Raw genomic sequence first — 17,093 nt, 5'->3', positions numbered from 1 at the left:
TTTTCCCAAAGTGTTTTTTTTTTTTTTTTATTTATTTGTCTCTTGAATGGCGGATCATTGCAAAGTGCAGTAACAGATATAAGGTGTAATAATGCATTGTAGCGTTACATAAAAAGGGGTCATATGCGCTTTTTTTGCACATTGCGCCGCTCATTTTATATTCAACAGACAGTTAGTATGTAAGGGACCAGTGAGAAGTACCAAATAGAATTGTATCAAATGTGCTGCAAAAGAGAAACAAAGAAAAAAAGAAACAATTTAATGACAATAGCCAGAACAAGGGGGGGCAGGGACCAATCCTGGAGTCAGTGGGTTGGTGTATGTCAGTAGAAATGATTGCACTGAAATTTAATATTGGTTTGGATTTCAATTTAGCAAACTGCTCAGAAAATTAGCTGGATTTCTTGCAGGATCATTTGGTATTTTACTGTACCAGCAATGCTGTAGAGCAAGGCTGTCAAACAATGGCCCCGGGGACAAATCGACCCCCAATGTCCTTATTTTTATCCTAAATATAAACTGCAGCTGGCCCGCCGCTGCATTGAAATAGCGCTGATACTACAATTCCCGGCATCACTCGCGTCTATAGACCAGCGGGCTCTCTGCCTATGTGTGGCCCCGCATTGGACTGTTTTATAGACACAAGTAATGCCGGGAATTTTAGTAGTGGCGTTATTTCAATGAAGAGGGAGTTCCAGCGGTGGTCACTCTTAAGATTTAGCTCCGCACTGGCCGCGTCTGGCATTTCCAGCACTTCCCCTCAGCTTTTCCTTGCTACTCCAAGGCATGGACTTCAATGGTTGGATTTTCATTTTCAGAAGAATATTATTAATATTATTGTTAGCCTGTGCAAAAAGATAACCATTGAAATTTAATTCAGAGCGCTACAAATAGAGAAAGAGGCAAAAGATTTTTTTCTCTATTATAAGTTTGTTACAGAGTGAATGTGAAGCAAAACCTCTTTGTTTCCATATGAAAAGTTTTTATATCTAATGAGAAGGAAAAATTTCATCAAGTTTTTCAGTAATTTTCAAGGTTGGCCCACGACTTTGTCTAAGTTTTTAATTTTTGGCCCTCTGTGTATTTGAGTTTGACATCCCTGATGTAGAGGGACACAAGATGAGGAAATGCGTGTATATAGCAGAAATGGATTAAATGTTTTTTTTACCCAAAACTGATGCCGGCACATTCTGATCTCCCCATGCATCTGTAGATACCATAGTAGTGTAGTCTGTAGTGTAAACTATACAGAGCAGTGTTTCCCAACCAGGAGGTTGTTAGGAGTTCCATGTGAAATGAGCAGTTTGTGGCTCTTAGGTCAGTTTAAGTGACCCCAATGATCTTTGGCTATCTGTTAAGGTGACATTCTTCCCAATGGCCAGCAATGTAAGAAGCATTCTTCCTGCTGACCACAAAGCTAATTTAATATGATCTGGGGATATTGGAATTATAGCCAGAGTTTAAAAGGTGTTTAAAAGGTCAAGAAACAGTGATCTAGATAGGAAGAGGTCCCAATCAGACAAGGAAACCAGTCCAGTCGATGACCTCCCATGACCCAACACTTGGCAGGATCTACAAGGACTTAACAAATGTTTAGGACTCATGTAAACTTCTGCACTGCAAGGTAAGACAAAGCATAAATCATACATTGCTATGGCACTCAATTAAAGATGGCACCACAATGCCCTAAGGCAACACACCTTCAGCAGAGCATGCTACAATGTACAGATACAAATGATAGTAAGGAAAAAAAATATGAAGCAAGAGTACAAAAATAATCAAATATACAAAGCCCTGCAAAGACCACGGTTCAGACCTGACAATTTATTAATATTATTAAACAGGATTTATATAGCACCAACATATTACGCAGCGCTGTACATTAAATAGGGACAAGCATTTACATATGGCTCCCTGCAGCTTGCACCTTGCTGGATTTGCAGATTTAGGAGTAGCCTGCAGTTGGGGGTACTTTACTGCTCCCTGCTACCCCTATTCATTCTCTATGGGGCTCCTGCAGGTAGATGCTGCCCATGCCATCTCCCCAAGGCGGAGGTTCAGTGACATAAGAAAGTGGTAACACCACTACAACCTCATGGCCATTCTGAACATATTGTAAGGTCCCATTGAGATGTGTGCTCCATGTATTGCCATGTTACAGTGATATTTGTGGAATTTAATGGATCCTATTCAATTTAATTTTTTTTGACATATTAGGCCAACGTTTCTCAACCAGGAACCCTAGGATACCTCCAAAGGGGCAATAAGCAATTTGCGCCTCTCAGGACAGTTTAAGTGACACTGGTACATGGAAAGACAAAGAGAGGGAGGTTTTTTTGGCAGCAATGTGTTCATTAATTTTTGATATACAATGTCAACGCAGCAATAAATGTTATTATACCAGGGATGTGGCCATTAGAGATAAGCTAACAAATTTTGTGAAATTCGGTCTGGTGGCGAGTTGGGCTATTCTCACTTACCAAACATGTAGGCGAGAACGGCCTTTGTAAATTCAAATTTTTGGGACCTACAAGACCAATCAGCTGACAGCTCTGCTCCCCTGATTGCTGTTGCAGCCCTGTACTATGTATTCTTGGATAGAGTTTATCTATCCAGGAACACAGTGTTAGTCTTGCTGGCTGCCTATGTATGAATGCAGCGTGGGAAAAATCCTCTGATTTTTCCCACAGCCGCGTTTATTCATAAATGCAAGCCGCATGGCTCACTCTGACAGGAGGATTACCGCAGCTGCATTTATGAATGGAGCCGTGAGAATCCACCTCCCAGTGAGAGATCCCCGGGCATTCCCTCATTCTGAATGTAGTCGCCGGCGATCGCTCACTGACAGGAGGGTTCCTACTTCAGTATTTATGAATGCTGCCGCTGTAATCCTCCCATAGTGATTTCCTGGATTTCTGATGGTATCGCAAAATTTAGCGGACCCGTCGAAATTTTCTCTCATCCCTTGTGGCCATAGGCTAGCATTGGAGAATTTGTAACTAACTATTACTCATAGTTCATAGGGCTTGTTATTTGCATATAGAGTTGGACATAATCATAATTGTAATGGGTATTTGTAGCCGATTTATCCAATGCGTTTCGCCCAATTTAGGCTTCCTCGGGGGTAAAGCCATGATTGCTAGGTAAGGTAATATTCTGCAATGAAGTGATGCATGTATGTGCTGGTACACCCTGCCAATGATATGGGGGGTATTTCGTGGCAGTTGCCTTCAAGGATGTCCAATACCAGAAACTTGAGGCTGACTGGAGAACAGACTATGTTGGCAGCATCTCCTATTGTGTGTATTTGTGCTAGGGGCAATGAGCAATTTGTTCCTCTTAGGTCAGTATAAGTGACACCAGTGATGTTTTTGGCTATCTGTAAGAGTGACATTCTTCCCACTGGCGAGCAATGTTAAGCTGCGTACACACTTGCAATTTTTGTCGTTGGAAAGAATCTTTCACGATCCTTTCCAACGACAAGGGACTGCACGATGCATGAACGATGCTGTACATACAGCACCGTTCTTGCTCTATAGAGAGGGGAGCGCGCTCTCCCCTTCCCTTTCATTAGGATTGGTTGTCGTCCATCGTCCGTGGATCTGGCAGGACGGTCGTTCGGACGATGGACGACATCGACTGTACACACGACAGATTTTCGCCCGATAATTGGCCGATGCCGATTATCGGGCGATAAAAATCTGAAACTCTTCTTGGCTTCTGCTGCTTCCTGTTCATCGCCCGTCTGTGCTCCTTTCCTGTGTGAATCTGCTTGGAAAGTAACACTAGAATTTGGTTTTATGCTGTATCATCATATTTAATAGTCTCATTAAGCTTCATCCTGAAGAAGTAGTGTTACACCGCGAAACGCGTCGATGATAGAGTGGAACTTCTTGCTATAATGTTTCAACTATGTATTTATGTTGATACTTTTATGAAGAAGTGGATGTATGTCTGTATATTGTAATATAGGGACACAGTGGTTCCCATTCTGGGGCACTGCAAAAATTAATGTCTTCTACTTTACTTTTTATTTTGATGTACCAATAAAATGTTTTAGGAGTTTTATATATAGTGTTAAAGTCCCGTTTCTTTGCACATATCAATTTTTTCACAGGTAAAAGTTTAAATTGGAGACATTGGATTCCGAAATCACTACAATTCACTCTGCAGAGTTTCTGGTGTATGTTGGTGAATGTGGTAAATAGGAGAGGAGGTTAAGCCAGTGCCATGCAATCTGAATGGGATTGGCTGAGAAGCTCCATCCCAGAAGTAGCTGGATCAGGGCAAACAGACCTGGAATAACCATACAGAACCCCCCTACCCCACGTCAGGTCTCCTATGAATAGAGGTCACAGATACAAATAGATTGCTAAGTAACTTTTCCTTATTTGGTATAAAAAGTTTTCCTTTTTTAGCAATTGTTGTGCAAATTTCAGTTATGCTGACAGTAGGGATATGTGAAGTAGTTTTTTTTTCTTTTTCAAAATTGTTTGTGCTGCAGTTAGTTTTTTTGTATTTGGGGATCTATTTATAAAACAGTGAATCTGCCATTCTGCAATATGCTCTGGTGGAGAATCAATCACTGCCTTGGAAAACACGTGGACCAGGGGGATTCTCAGCAAATGTTTGCTGAATGATTTATAAATACACCTTAGATCAACATTAATATACAGGTAGTCCCCGACTTCTGACATCCAACATACAGATGACTCCTAGATAAAAACGGTGCTTCCCTGCTCACTCGTGTGCAGGATGGAGGCTTGATGGGGGGAGGGGGGCAGTTTGCATAACTTGCAGCAAAAATCTTTTGCTAAACACAGCTGAGGTTGTGGGCGATCTTAGAGGGGTGAGCTATTTCTGCACCTCTTGTAACTCTTTATGGCCAAGACAAACTCTGCAGTTGTTTCTTGTTTGCATATCAAAGCACAGCTTGCTCCAGAAGTTAATGAATGTCTAGGCTCCATAAAGTTTTTTTTTTTTTTTTTTTGCTTTGTTTGTGAATAACTCACAGTGAGGATTTTATACAGTAACTGACATCATGCTGCCTAATAATATGTTGAGACATACAATATCAACTTAAGAACAAACCTACAGTCCGTATCTCGTATGTAACCCGGGGACTACCTGTATACATAATCCAAAATCATTACGTCAAGCGCCTCATATGGGTGATTGGAACTTGACCTAATGCCTTTCTAATGTTGGATTATTGTGTATATAATAATAATAATAATAATAATAAAATAATAATATATTCAGAAGTTGATCCTTCTGATGAAGCCAATGGGTGAAACGCATAAAGGACTTCAACTTTCAAGACTACAAACTTAGAGGCACAAAAAAATTATGGGAAAAGTTTCCTTTGAATATCTTGATGTATTGTAATGTTCTCATTTTAATGTTATGTGTATATTTATATTGCACATTAATAAATTATATGAATTTTCAGATGTAAATCAATTTGTGGTACCTGAAAAATCCCAAACTACAAAATGAAGTTGAAATAAAAATATAATATACTAAAAATACCATCTAAATATAATAAAAAAAATACCATCTAAAAATAAAATAATAATAAAAATACCATCTAAATATAAAATAATAATAAAAATACCATCTAGTTTTGTTTTTATGGAGGTTTAGCAATATGTGAATGGAGAAATAGTTCTATGACCATAGTAGCAGTACACTGGGAAGTTTGCAGTCTCTGGCAGATCTGATCCCTATCCCTGTAACCCTGGCTGACATGGAGGTCACACAGTTTCCTCAGCAGGAAGTCAGTAGTAGCAGTGACATCAGTAGATAAAACACTGCAGTATTGTGTTCAGTTCTGCAGCTCAGACATCAGACACAATGCCAGGAAGGTTATCTACATCTCTGCCATGTTAGGAACCTCACAGCCAATTCTGCTGCAGGGAATCCCTTTAAGCTGCACTTTGCCTCCAGTCTTCCGCTCGTTATATAAATAGGCAATATGCAATCTTCTGGTTCCCGCCAAATTATGAGTTCTATGTTTCCTATACATATGCAGTAGAAAAAGAATGAAGAAGACAACAGAATTTAAAAAAAAATCTTGACTCTCCTTCTCCAGCAATCCCTACTATTGGACACATTTGTAAGCACCATTTAGTAGAGTGAGCCCCATTGTTGGCGTGATGCTCTCGTGATGGGTTTGAATGAGGACTGGGTTTGATTGCAGAGGCTGTGGGGACAGTTTTAGATAGAAGGTGAGCATTGCAGCAAATATTGAATTTTCAATTATTAAACATGCTGGGCTACCTAATTAATAAATACTACTTTGTAGTTATATGGGAAGTTTGTTCACAACAATGGCACACAAATCTTTCCTTTTTTACTATTATTTTTGTATAGATACAGAATGTTGGCATCTTTATTTTAAATACACAAGTGGTGTGTTTCTAAAGTATTAGAAACCAACCAAAATGGACTGTAGAGTCTTTTTGGCTAGCTCCTATGGACAGTGAGGTTACCACTTCCTCACTAGAGAGAACCATGACATGGAGGACACTTTAATCAGTGCCCCCATAGGAAATGAATGGGGGGGGGGGTGTTGACAACCACTGATCAAAACCACACAGCAACACTAGTTCATTCTGAATGAGTGACGTGGTATGGGCATGCTGCATTAGGTCAGCTGTCTGCAAGCGGATGCATAATTTGAAAGCAGCCACAGCCTGAGTTGAAAAGCCTTTCTCCTTCCAGCTTGGTGCAAAGAAGTATCTTTGTTCCTATTGTGGAAGCAATGGTCTCCGTGCAGAACACCAATATGTATTGGACCTCTGCAGAGAGACCACTGTTCTAGAGCATTAAATAGCTTTTAAAGCAAAGCTCATGTTCCTTGCTGATTGGACAGCTCTCACTAACCAGGGGCGTGTTTGACCTCTGAATCGAGATTGCTGCCTTCCCACAAAGAACAAAGGTATTTCTCTGCACCATGCTGGCAGGGGGCATAATTATCATTAGCTTGGGCTGCTTTTTAAATAAAATTGTAAGGCTTTTCACATTTTAGCACATTTCAGAAAAGATTTATGCCATATGACTCTCATTGAACTCTGTACAGCCGATGGACCTTATGACAATGGCTCAGTTTACAGTTCTGAATACAGTTGCCAGTTTTAAGTTTCTTTTTTTAACATCCAAAAAAAAAATTGGCAGATCGGTATATTCCAACCTGCGAATCAGCCCACGGGAGTAGATTGTGCCATCTGCCATAACAACAGAATTTAAAGAGTTTATTCATCACCTCTGCTGATCATATTACGTGATTCATCATCTTGCCAGCAATCAGATGTGATGTATCCCTGGAGAAAAGATTATTTCACCTCCAACCTGCCCATGCCAAGAATGTTTACCTACAAGTCCATGTTATGGTAAAAAAAGCCTATTCCCCCTTCTCTAACCTACAGGAGGATACCTTAGATCCTGAACCAAGCATATTGTTCTCTAGTCATGGCAAAAAGTTTTGTTCCCCTCTCTAAATTGTGGTAAGATCTTTTGGATCTTCTGTCAAGTTTGTTCTCCTACGAGTCCTGGTTATGGCACAAAGCTTATTTCCAGTTCTCTAACCTGCAGGAAGATCTCCTGGATCCCATATCAAGCACACTTTCCTACTAATCATGGTTATGGCAAAAAGTGTATTTCCCAACCTGAAAAAGGATTTCATATGTTCCATGTCAAGTATGTTCTCATACTGGTTCTAGTTATGGCAAAAAACATATTTCTTCTTCTGCAACGTGCAGAGAGATTTCTTAGGTCCCATGTGAGCCATGTTCTCCAATTAGTCCTAGTCATGGCAAAAAGTTTATTTCTCTTTCTCCAACCAGCAAGTGGATCTCTCAGGTCTCATGTCAAACACGTTCTTCTCCATACCTTCCCATGGTGAAAAGTTTATTTCAACTCTAACCTGCAGGAAGATCTCTTAGGTCCCAAGTCAAGCTTATTCTCTTACCACTCACAGTCATGGCAGAAAGCTTATTTCCCCTTCTCCAACCTGCAGGAAGACCTCTTAGGTTCCATGTGAGCCATGTTCTCCTACCAATCCTAGTCATTGCAAATTGTTTATTTCTCTTCTCTAACCTGTAATAGAATTTCTTTGATCCAACGTCATGTTCTTCAGCTAGTCCTTGCCATTGTGAAAAGCTTATTCCACCTCTAATCTGCAAGATCTCTTAGAACCTGCATCAAGCATATTGTTCCTAGTCCTAGTCATGGCAAAAAGTTTATATCTCTGTCTTCATCTTGTGATAGGACCACTTGTCAAGTATGTTCTCCTACTAGTTCTAGTTATGGCAAGAAACCTATTTCCTCTTCTGCAACCTGAAGGAAAATCTCCACGTGAGGTACGTTCTCCTACCAGTCCTAGTCATGGCAAAAAAGTTTATTTCTCTTTCCCTAACCAAGAATATTTCACTTTATATTTGCAGGAAGGTCCCATGTCAAGCATGTTCTTTTGCAGTCATAGAAAATCAATAATTCCCCTAGCCTTTTCTAGCCTGCAGGTAGATCTCTTAGATCTGTGCCAAGCATATTGCTCTACCAATCCTAGCCAAGGCAAATGTCGTTCTCCCCCTCCAAACTGCGGCAGGACTTTTAGGTCCCGTCTGTAAGAATGTTCTCCTACTAGTTCTGGGTATGGGGACACGCTTATTTCCTCTTCTGTAATCTAAAGTAAGATTTCTTGGACAAGCACACTTCCTTATTAATCCATGATGAAAAGTTTATTTCTCTTCTAACCTGCAGGATGATCTCTTTGGTCCTATGCCAAGCATGTTCCCTTACCAGTACCATTTAGGATTTTTTAGGTCCCCTGCCGAACTATGTTCTCCTACTAGTTCTGTTTATGGGGGAAGCTTATTTCCTCTTCTGTAATCTGCAGGAAGATCTCTTGGATCCCATAACAAGCACACTTTCCTACTAATCATGGTCATGATGAAAAGTTTGTTTTACTTCTATCCTGCATGACGAACTGTTAGGTCACATGTAAAGTATTGACATGACAAACACATTCTCCTACCAATCCCAATCATGATGAAAAGATTCTTTCATTTCCTTACTTTTTTGATTTTTTCATTTCCTTACTATTCAATCCAATCATGATGAAAAGCTTGTTTTACCTATAACATGCAGGAATATCTTTTAGGTCCCATGTCCTCTAACTTTCTGGGAATGATTTTTGGGGTCCCAAGTCAAGCACATTTCCTTGCCATTCACAGTCATAGTATAAAGCCTATTCCCCTTCACTAACCTGAAGGAAGATCTTCCAGGTCCTATGCCAAGCATGTTCTCTTATCAATCCCAATCAGAATTTTTTAGGTCCTGTGCCTAAATACGTTCACCTATTAGTTCAGGTTATAGGAAGAAGCCTATTACCTCTTCTGAAACCTGCAGGAAGATGTTTTAGGGTAAATTTGAGCCATGTTCCTCCAACCAGTCCTAGTCATGGCACAAAGTTTATTTCACCTTCTGTAACCTGTGATAGGATCTGTTAGGTCCCATGTCATACATGTGCTTCTGCCAGTCCTTGCCATGGGGAAAAACTTATTTCACCTTCAACCTGCAGGAAGATCTCTCAGGTCCCATGCCAAGCACGCTCCGCTACCAATCCTAATTATGAAAAAAGCTTTTTTCCCCTCCTCCTATATTCTATATTAAGCAGTCCTATATTAAGCATGTCCTCCTATGAGTCCTGGCCATGGTAACCTACAGGAAGATCTCCCAGTCCCCATGACAAACACATTCTTCTACCAATCCCAATCATTTCACCTCTAACCTGCAGGAAGATTTCTCAGGTCCTGTGCCAACCACGTTCTCCTACCAATCTCAATCATAATAAAAAGCATGTTTTTCCTGTAACCTGCAGGATTATCTTTTAGGTCCCATGTCCTCTAACTTTCCGGGAATGATCTTTGGGGTCCCAAGTCAAGTACATTTCCTTGCCATTCACAGTCATGGTATAAAACTTATTCCCCTTCACTAACCTGAAGGAAGATCTTCCAGGTCCTATGCCAAGCATGTTCTCTTACTAATCCCAATCAGGGTTTTTTTAGGTCCTGTGCCTAAATACATTCCCCTATTAGTTCAGGTTATAGGAAGAAGCCTATTACCTCTTCTGTAACCCGCAGGAAGATCTCTCGAGTCCTGTGCCAATCACGTTCTCCCACCAATCCCAATTATGATGAAAAGCTTGTTTTACCTGTAACCTGCAGGAAGATCTCCCAGGTGCCAAGTCAAGCACTTTTTCTTACCATTCACAGACATGTTATAAAGCTTATTCCCCTTCGCTAACCTGCAGGAGAATCTCTTAGATATGGTGTCAGACATTATGCTCTACAAGACCTAGTCATGCAAAATTTATTTTCCCCCTCTCTGATCTACGGTGAGATTTTTTAGGTTCCATGTCCAAGTTTGTTCAGATTTTTTAGGTTCCATGTCCAAGTTTGTTCTGGTCCAAGTTATGGCAAGAGGCTTATTTCTCCAAGCCCATTCTCTTGCAGTTATGGTGAAACATTTATTCCCCCTGCAGGAGCATGGTGCCATGCATGTTGTTCTACCAGTCCTAGTCCTAGTCTCCAAATGGTAAGTGGATCTCTCAGGTCCCATGTCATTTACGTTCTCCTTCCAGTCTTGGTAAGAAGTTTACTTCTCCTTCTCTAACCTATATTAGGATCCCTCAGGTCCCATGTTAGGAATGTTTTCTGCTAGTCCTTGTCATGGCGGAAAGCTCGGATTGGAGGTGAGTGGGGATACACTGGGCAGATCTCTGTATCTGGACATCCTAGGTATTCCGTCCATGGCTGGGGGCAAACAGATAACCGAATTTATATGTGTAAGTACCTTTATGCTTTAAGGTTTTGCAAAGCTTTGACAGCTAAACCATGCGCACAAACTACTTGAGAATGTAAGAAGATATAAACTTTCATGATATTTAGCTTAATAAACCAACATGTCATAAACATACAGTAAGATTCTTTACAGTTGTTTTCACCATTGTTTGTAAGCCTTGCTGATCACCCACATCCTCTTAGCAGTCACTTCGAATATCCATGCACTACAGCGATGGCTGCATGACAGTTTCCCTAGGGTAGATTTCCTGATAGTGACAGCTGTGTACGATGCCCTAATGTGTATTGAAACATCCATTTGTAGCCTCCATTAAACAGGGGGAGCACAACTTGGAGACAGGGACAGAGCGATGTCACCCAATAACAGGAAGTTCCACCAATAAGCTGCAGATGTAAAAGTATTAAAAATCATTTTCAAAGTTACATACATAATAAAGTTTTTAAAGTTTTATTCATTTGGTTTACATACATTTTAAATCGTCTAACAAATAATATTTTGTATACAATCATAAACGTTTTACCTTTCAGATGTGTTTCATCATTTTGCATTGCTAATAAGGAATTCTGCAGAAGCTAAGACGGAAGAGATTTGTTCATCAAAGATTAAAATGCTGATAGGTTTATATATGATTGTAACAATGTTTACCAAACAAAAGGAGATTAAAGATAAAACAAAATTATGAAAAAAGACAAAACGATTCCATTACAACACATAATACAATAATAGAAAACAAGAGGGTTTATTATTTATTTACTTTTATTGGTTGAACTTGAACATATTTTAAATGTATTTGCTAAAATAGAAATGATTATATGGTAACCTTTTTCAACCCTTTATAATATATATTTAGGTGAAGGGTGCAGATCTTAGTACCTTGCATGTTAATCTTCTATTTTGGGGTTTATGTAAGCAATGAGTCTGATAATCCTTGAAACATTCCCTGGTGGAGAATCCTTCAGGTCCATGTGTTTCAATGGCAGTAATTCATTCTCCATCAGGGAATGTTTCAGGAAATATTGGCTGTTTTTACTTTTGTGTTAAAATATTATAGAAAACCCCAGAAATATACAACTATCATTAAAGCAGAACATTGTTTTCACAACCACTTTTACTTTGTTTTATATTTATAAAATACCCAATGGAATAATTTGGAGAATAGATAATGCAAAATAATGCTTTGATGTTTGTTAATAAAGCAGTGAACCTGACATTCTGTTACCACTCATCTGTCCCACATCTTGCAGCATCCTCAGCCTTCCTTTAGCTGTGCAGCCATTCTTGGCATCCCCTGCACGTACTCTGAGCATGTGCACAGCTGAAGGGGATTACAGAGCATGTGCAGCAGCCAATGAGTTGTTCCTGAAATCAATTCTGTCCTTCTATTGGCTGCTAGTCTTATATATACCTCCCTGATGCCAGGCTCTGGTTGCTGGATTCTCAGCCTTGCTTCCTAAAACATGCTCAGCTATACTCCACCACATTGAGCCTTTTTGGATACCTGACCTTAACCTGAACTCGCCCATGCTAACCTGCCCTGACCTGGCTAGCATTCTACCCATTCCCTGATCTTGGTTGTCTTCACGCCAAAGCCCTTCGTTCCACCTGTCCCTGGTGGAGAGAGCCTGGGGGCCACGACCTGGTGTTCTCTCTGCAGCAAAGTAGTCCGGTGACCACTAGGCTCTGGTGAAGACACTTAGACTCCATGCCCCAGGCAATCCTGTGCCAACTGCCAGAGGGCACATCCCTAACACATTCACCAAAAAATTCTCTGATGGTGAATCAATTATTTCCAATAAAACACATAGATCTGGAAGATTCCACACCAAGGAACGTTTCAGATTCCCTGCTTTATAAATAGTCCCATTTGTAATAGATAAATAGAAGTGTATATATCCCCCGAACATGATGGACAAATGAGGAGGAAAAGGACCCTTGGATCTTAAAGAGGGACTGTCCCCCCAATTCTTTGGGAGTGATTTACTTAAGGAACATAGTCTGTTCCCTTGCCAAGGGTATTTATCACCCTGCAATGGATAATTCACCCAATTACATAGTAACATTGCTCGGTTAAAGCAAAACTGGAACTAAAGTTCCATGTTATTCCCCCTTTTGCAATAATTCCCACTATCTGTCTGATTGCTCCGAGTTTCTGGCAAAAAGCTGAGCTGCGCAGCGTCACCTTTGGTTTTCTGCGCATGCTTGGAATTAATAAACTTTAATAAAAAAGTTTCATCATCCAGTCTCGGACAATCAAGGCGGCAGAAGATCATCTACCAGAAAAGAACCCTAAAACTCCCAATCACATTTCTTTCCATTTGGTAGAAAATAAAAATTTGTATTGAAAGAAAAGAAAGACGAAGATATCAATATCTAAAATTCTGGTTTAGTTCCACCTTAAAAAAAAAAAGACAACAGTCCATCAAGTTCAACCACAAGGAAAATAAACATCCAAAAAAAAAAATAAACAGAATCCTATACACATATTTCACATTGCAATAAAAAATCAACTATGCTAAATGAAAAATAAGTTTTTCCTTGCACAAAATTGTTGGTCAACAAAACTTCATCTCATTTATTAAGCTAAGTGAAATGTCTTTCAAGGGGAAATATCCCTTTGCTAAGTGAACAGCCCTAATTGTATCAATCAATCTCTATGTCCATGATGGTATCATAGCTTTCAAGGAAATATTGTGCTACATTATTATTCTTCTTGCACCTCCAGCTGTTGTAACTCTTTACATTATGAAATAAGTGATCAGAACAATCTCTTGGGGCTAACTACAACTTATTTTCTATCACGGCTGCAATTCTAAGTAAAAAAAAAACTTAAAAATAAATTAATAAATTTGCCCGGCCTTTTCTCATGCTTGTCTGCAGAATCATCTCTGAGTTGTAGTAATTTTCTCCCTGAAGTGACGCCCAGTTCCTAATTGTCAGACAGGATATGCAAAGAAGCTTCATTTCTTTTTGTAGCTTGCTGCTTTCCATGTGTGCATGATAGGCCTTTGATTGTTACAGCCTGGTGCGCTTAGTTCCTGGTTGGGAGGGTGAACAGGCGAGCGTTCTGATTCCTTTCAGAGCTGCCTTAAAGGGAGACTAGCTAAAGGAGACACAGGGAAAAAAAAATAAAGATTCAAGCATGCAAACACTCAAAGCAGGAGAGCGTTGAGCAATCTACACCAAGGACCGGTCAGCCGGCCAGTCAGGCAGGCATGTCAGAGGCGACCGGGGCAGTTAGCCGCTTCCATAACATATACACTGTGGCATTACCAGATTTTAAAGGAGCCCGCGTAGCAGCAGCAGAAGCAGCAGCAGTGTGCGTAAGGGAGGGACAATCCACATAATTAATAAAGAGATAATAGGTGGTGTCTGTCACCGCATAGCCCCCCGCACCCTCCCCGGTTGGATGTAACACCGGCCTGTCATTGGTTGGCATAAAACGGGCATCTGGACAATTTTGGGGGGATTCTACCGTGGACCAAAAAATGGACACCCAGCCAGCGGCGGCTGGGGGAGAGGACTCTCCGGGGAAGATCGCGGACAAGAATCCAAAAAGGAAGCCGTCTGAGCAGGATGAGAGCAAGAACAAGCCCAAGCTGGTGAGTTAAGGCTTTGATTGTGTCAGCTGACCTTCAGTGGGCACGGTCGCTTTTATTTTATATTTTGGGGGGGTTTCCCATGCCTGCCGTTAAAGCCGCAAGGCCGGGGTGGCAGCGCCTACTACCACTACATGATGTGACTGTGTTTATTCCTGCCTGTCTCCCCCTCCCTGCCTTTTCTTCCTAGGTGATGCTGGGAGAGGGGTGGAGATGTCTACCCAACCGTAAGGAAGGAGGGGGTTTGGGGGAGATCCTGCAGCAGGGGTGGGAGTCACATTGATGGAGAATGAGCATTAGGCAGCATTGGCTCACATCTACATGTTGGCATCTAAGCAGCGGGCTCACCTGTCCTGTGCCTTGCACTGATTGCTCCTCAGCATCCCAGCACACAATGTTGTATTCTCCTCCAATGACACCATTGTGTCTTCTCTCCCGCCAGCTGCCAATGAATGAACCCAGCAGACTCGTTAACCCTTTCAGCCATCGATGCATCTCACTTGTGGAATGCAAAGTGAGTTCGTTAAATTATTGGATGCAATTTTATTTCATTTTGCTTTTACCCGGAATGATTTTCAGGTGTCGGAGAAGCTCTGCTAAAAATATTGATTGGTTGTGAACATTTTTAAATAATACGATATACCTTGTATATTGGACGCCTTGGGTGGCTATTTCTTACACCTTCATCTGTTTAACAATATTTTTACCTATAGGCCTAAAAATGTAATTATTAGCAATATGATACAAATACAAACAGTAAATATGATGGTCCCTTACTATTAGTGATGGGTGATTTTGTTTGGGTTCAGTTTGCAAATCTTGGCTCCAATAAGAGCCCATTGCCAAGGTAAATAGCAGATTTTTTTCCCATTGGCTGGGTTGTCAGATGACACCTCCCCCCACAACCACCAGCCAATAGAAATATGGCTGTTGTATACATTCATAAAGAGCTAGGAGACGAGTGGATAATGTACATAGTGGGCGGCATTCCCACTGCCTGGTGCTTGTTAGTGGTGGCCCCACATGGAGTGTAGACTGCCCATTACCAACCAGCAAAGTATTGCATTGCAGTTAGTACTTATTATATTGTGGGTGCTATGTTGTAAATATTGGAATCCATTCCCATTGGCTGTGGTTTTTAACAAGACTAATTGCCTAAAATAGTTTTACATAGATTGAACAAATGGCAGCCTTTGGAGTAAACTCTACGAACAGATTGCATTGGCAACCAATCTATTGTGAGCTTGTAGTGCTCATAGTGTTGTCCACCCCATAGGTAACATATGTTCCATCTCTGTACAGCTGGAGATCTCTTGCTACAAAGAGATTCACCAATTGCTGACATACACCTCAGTGTGCCCAGTCTTCCCCATATAATCAATCACTAAGAGTAGCAATGGATTACTAATCAGATGACACTAATGATTCCATGTGGTGGAAGACACACAAATGGCATCAATTGTAGCATTGTGCGATCAAAGACGATCGAGTGTTGCTTGCTGTGTAGCTTAACCCATAAAGAGCAATTTGTTCTTCTTGCTCGGGGTCAAATGCCGCCGCTAAACTGGACATAATATCAACTTCCTTCCACTAGGAATCCTATGCATCTTGCCATCACTCCCCTGTTTAGTATGGTGATTCCATAAAGGGCCAATGCTAAGGGCCACCCCTGCCTAATCACAACAAATGCTGCAAACCTCAGGTCCTATTCACGCTTGTCCATTGTCATACAGCAATAAGAATTTAAAATGCTGCAGGAAGATAAATGGAAAGTGTAAATTCCCTTTTTTTCTATGTGGCTGATTGAGAGCTATGTGCTGCAGTTTGGTTTTAAAAGGAACTAAACGGTCTCATTTGTACTTGCGCATGTGCAAAAACCGTGGCTGGTGCAATGGATAGGGTTTGCAGGTTTGTAGTGTGACTTTAGCCTTACTCAGCAGTTTTTTGGGAAGGGGGGGGGGGGGGAGTGCAGGATGAATTGCATTGATGTGAAGATCATATTGTAATATGCAACAGGCAGAACTTTTAATACTAATGAACTTTTGGCCTTCGCAACTGCTTTATGGCAACTGTGTCTGCAAAAAAAACTGCACATGCTGCCCTGCACATCATCCAAAATAAATTCTCACATTTTACAATTTCAGTTTCTCAAAATTCCCATAGCAAAACCATTAAAAGACCCAACTTTTTATAATTTCCATCTCATAACCAAACCCTTTGTGTTGGCGATCTGTGCATTATACTCATGCACTTAACATGCATTGCGGTTTCTTATATAAAGCGGGGAATCTGACATTCCCAGAAACATTCCCAGAATCAATTACTTGCATTGAAACATTTGGGCCTGCAAGATTCTCCTCCAAGGAAAGTCAGATTGGTTAACTGCTTTGTATGGCACCCCAATGCAACCTATGCAAATAGTAAATGTGCTGCATTGGAAAAAGTGTCTTGTTCTTTTTTTATATATTTTATTTATTTATTTTTAACCATAAGGGTGCATTTTAAACTTATTCTTTTTGAATGAATGTATGCATATTAATGTGCAGCATAGCAATTACTATTTAAAGTACCTATTATGTTATTTCAATGCACCACTTGGATCTAAATGGGCCATTGGTCATCTATATTGCT

General features: G+C 40.6%; 1 protein-coding gene and 1 long non-coding RNA gene across 2 annotated transcripts in view; one reads left to right on the top strand and one right to left on the bottom strand.

The window, feature by feature from the left end:
- Nucleotides 1–13,229: 13,229 nt before the first annotated feature.
- Nucleotides 13,230–14,870, bottom strand: LOC140343462 (uncharacterized). The gene is made up of 2 exons (XR_011923337.1): nt 14,811–14,870; nt 13,230–13,966 (listed from the first exon to the last, which is right to left on the bottom strand). It is a non-coding gene; the product is annotated as an uncharacterized lncRNA (long non-coding RNA).
- Nucleotides 13,886–17,093, top strand: part of DIAPH2 (diaphanous related formin 2) — a 659,108-nt gene continuing 655,900 nt past the window's right edge. The window contains 1 exon segment of the mRNA XM_072430145.1: nt 13,886–14,465. Coding sequence (XP_072286246.1) covers nt 14,352–14,465 — 114 coding nt within the window. The 5' untranslated portion in view covers nt 13,886–14,351.

Source organism: Pyxicephalus adspersus, chromosome Z (assembly GCF_032062135.1).
Source record: "Pyxicephalus adspersus chromosome Z, UCB_Pads_2.0, whole genome shotgun sequence".
NCBI lineage: Eukaryota > Metazoa > Chordata > Amphibia > Anura > Pyxicephalidae > Pyxicephalus > Pyxicephalus adspersus.
The sequence above is the reverse complement of the archived record's forward strand: the minus strand, read 5'-3'. Positions and strand labels throughout refer to the sequence as shown.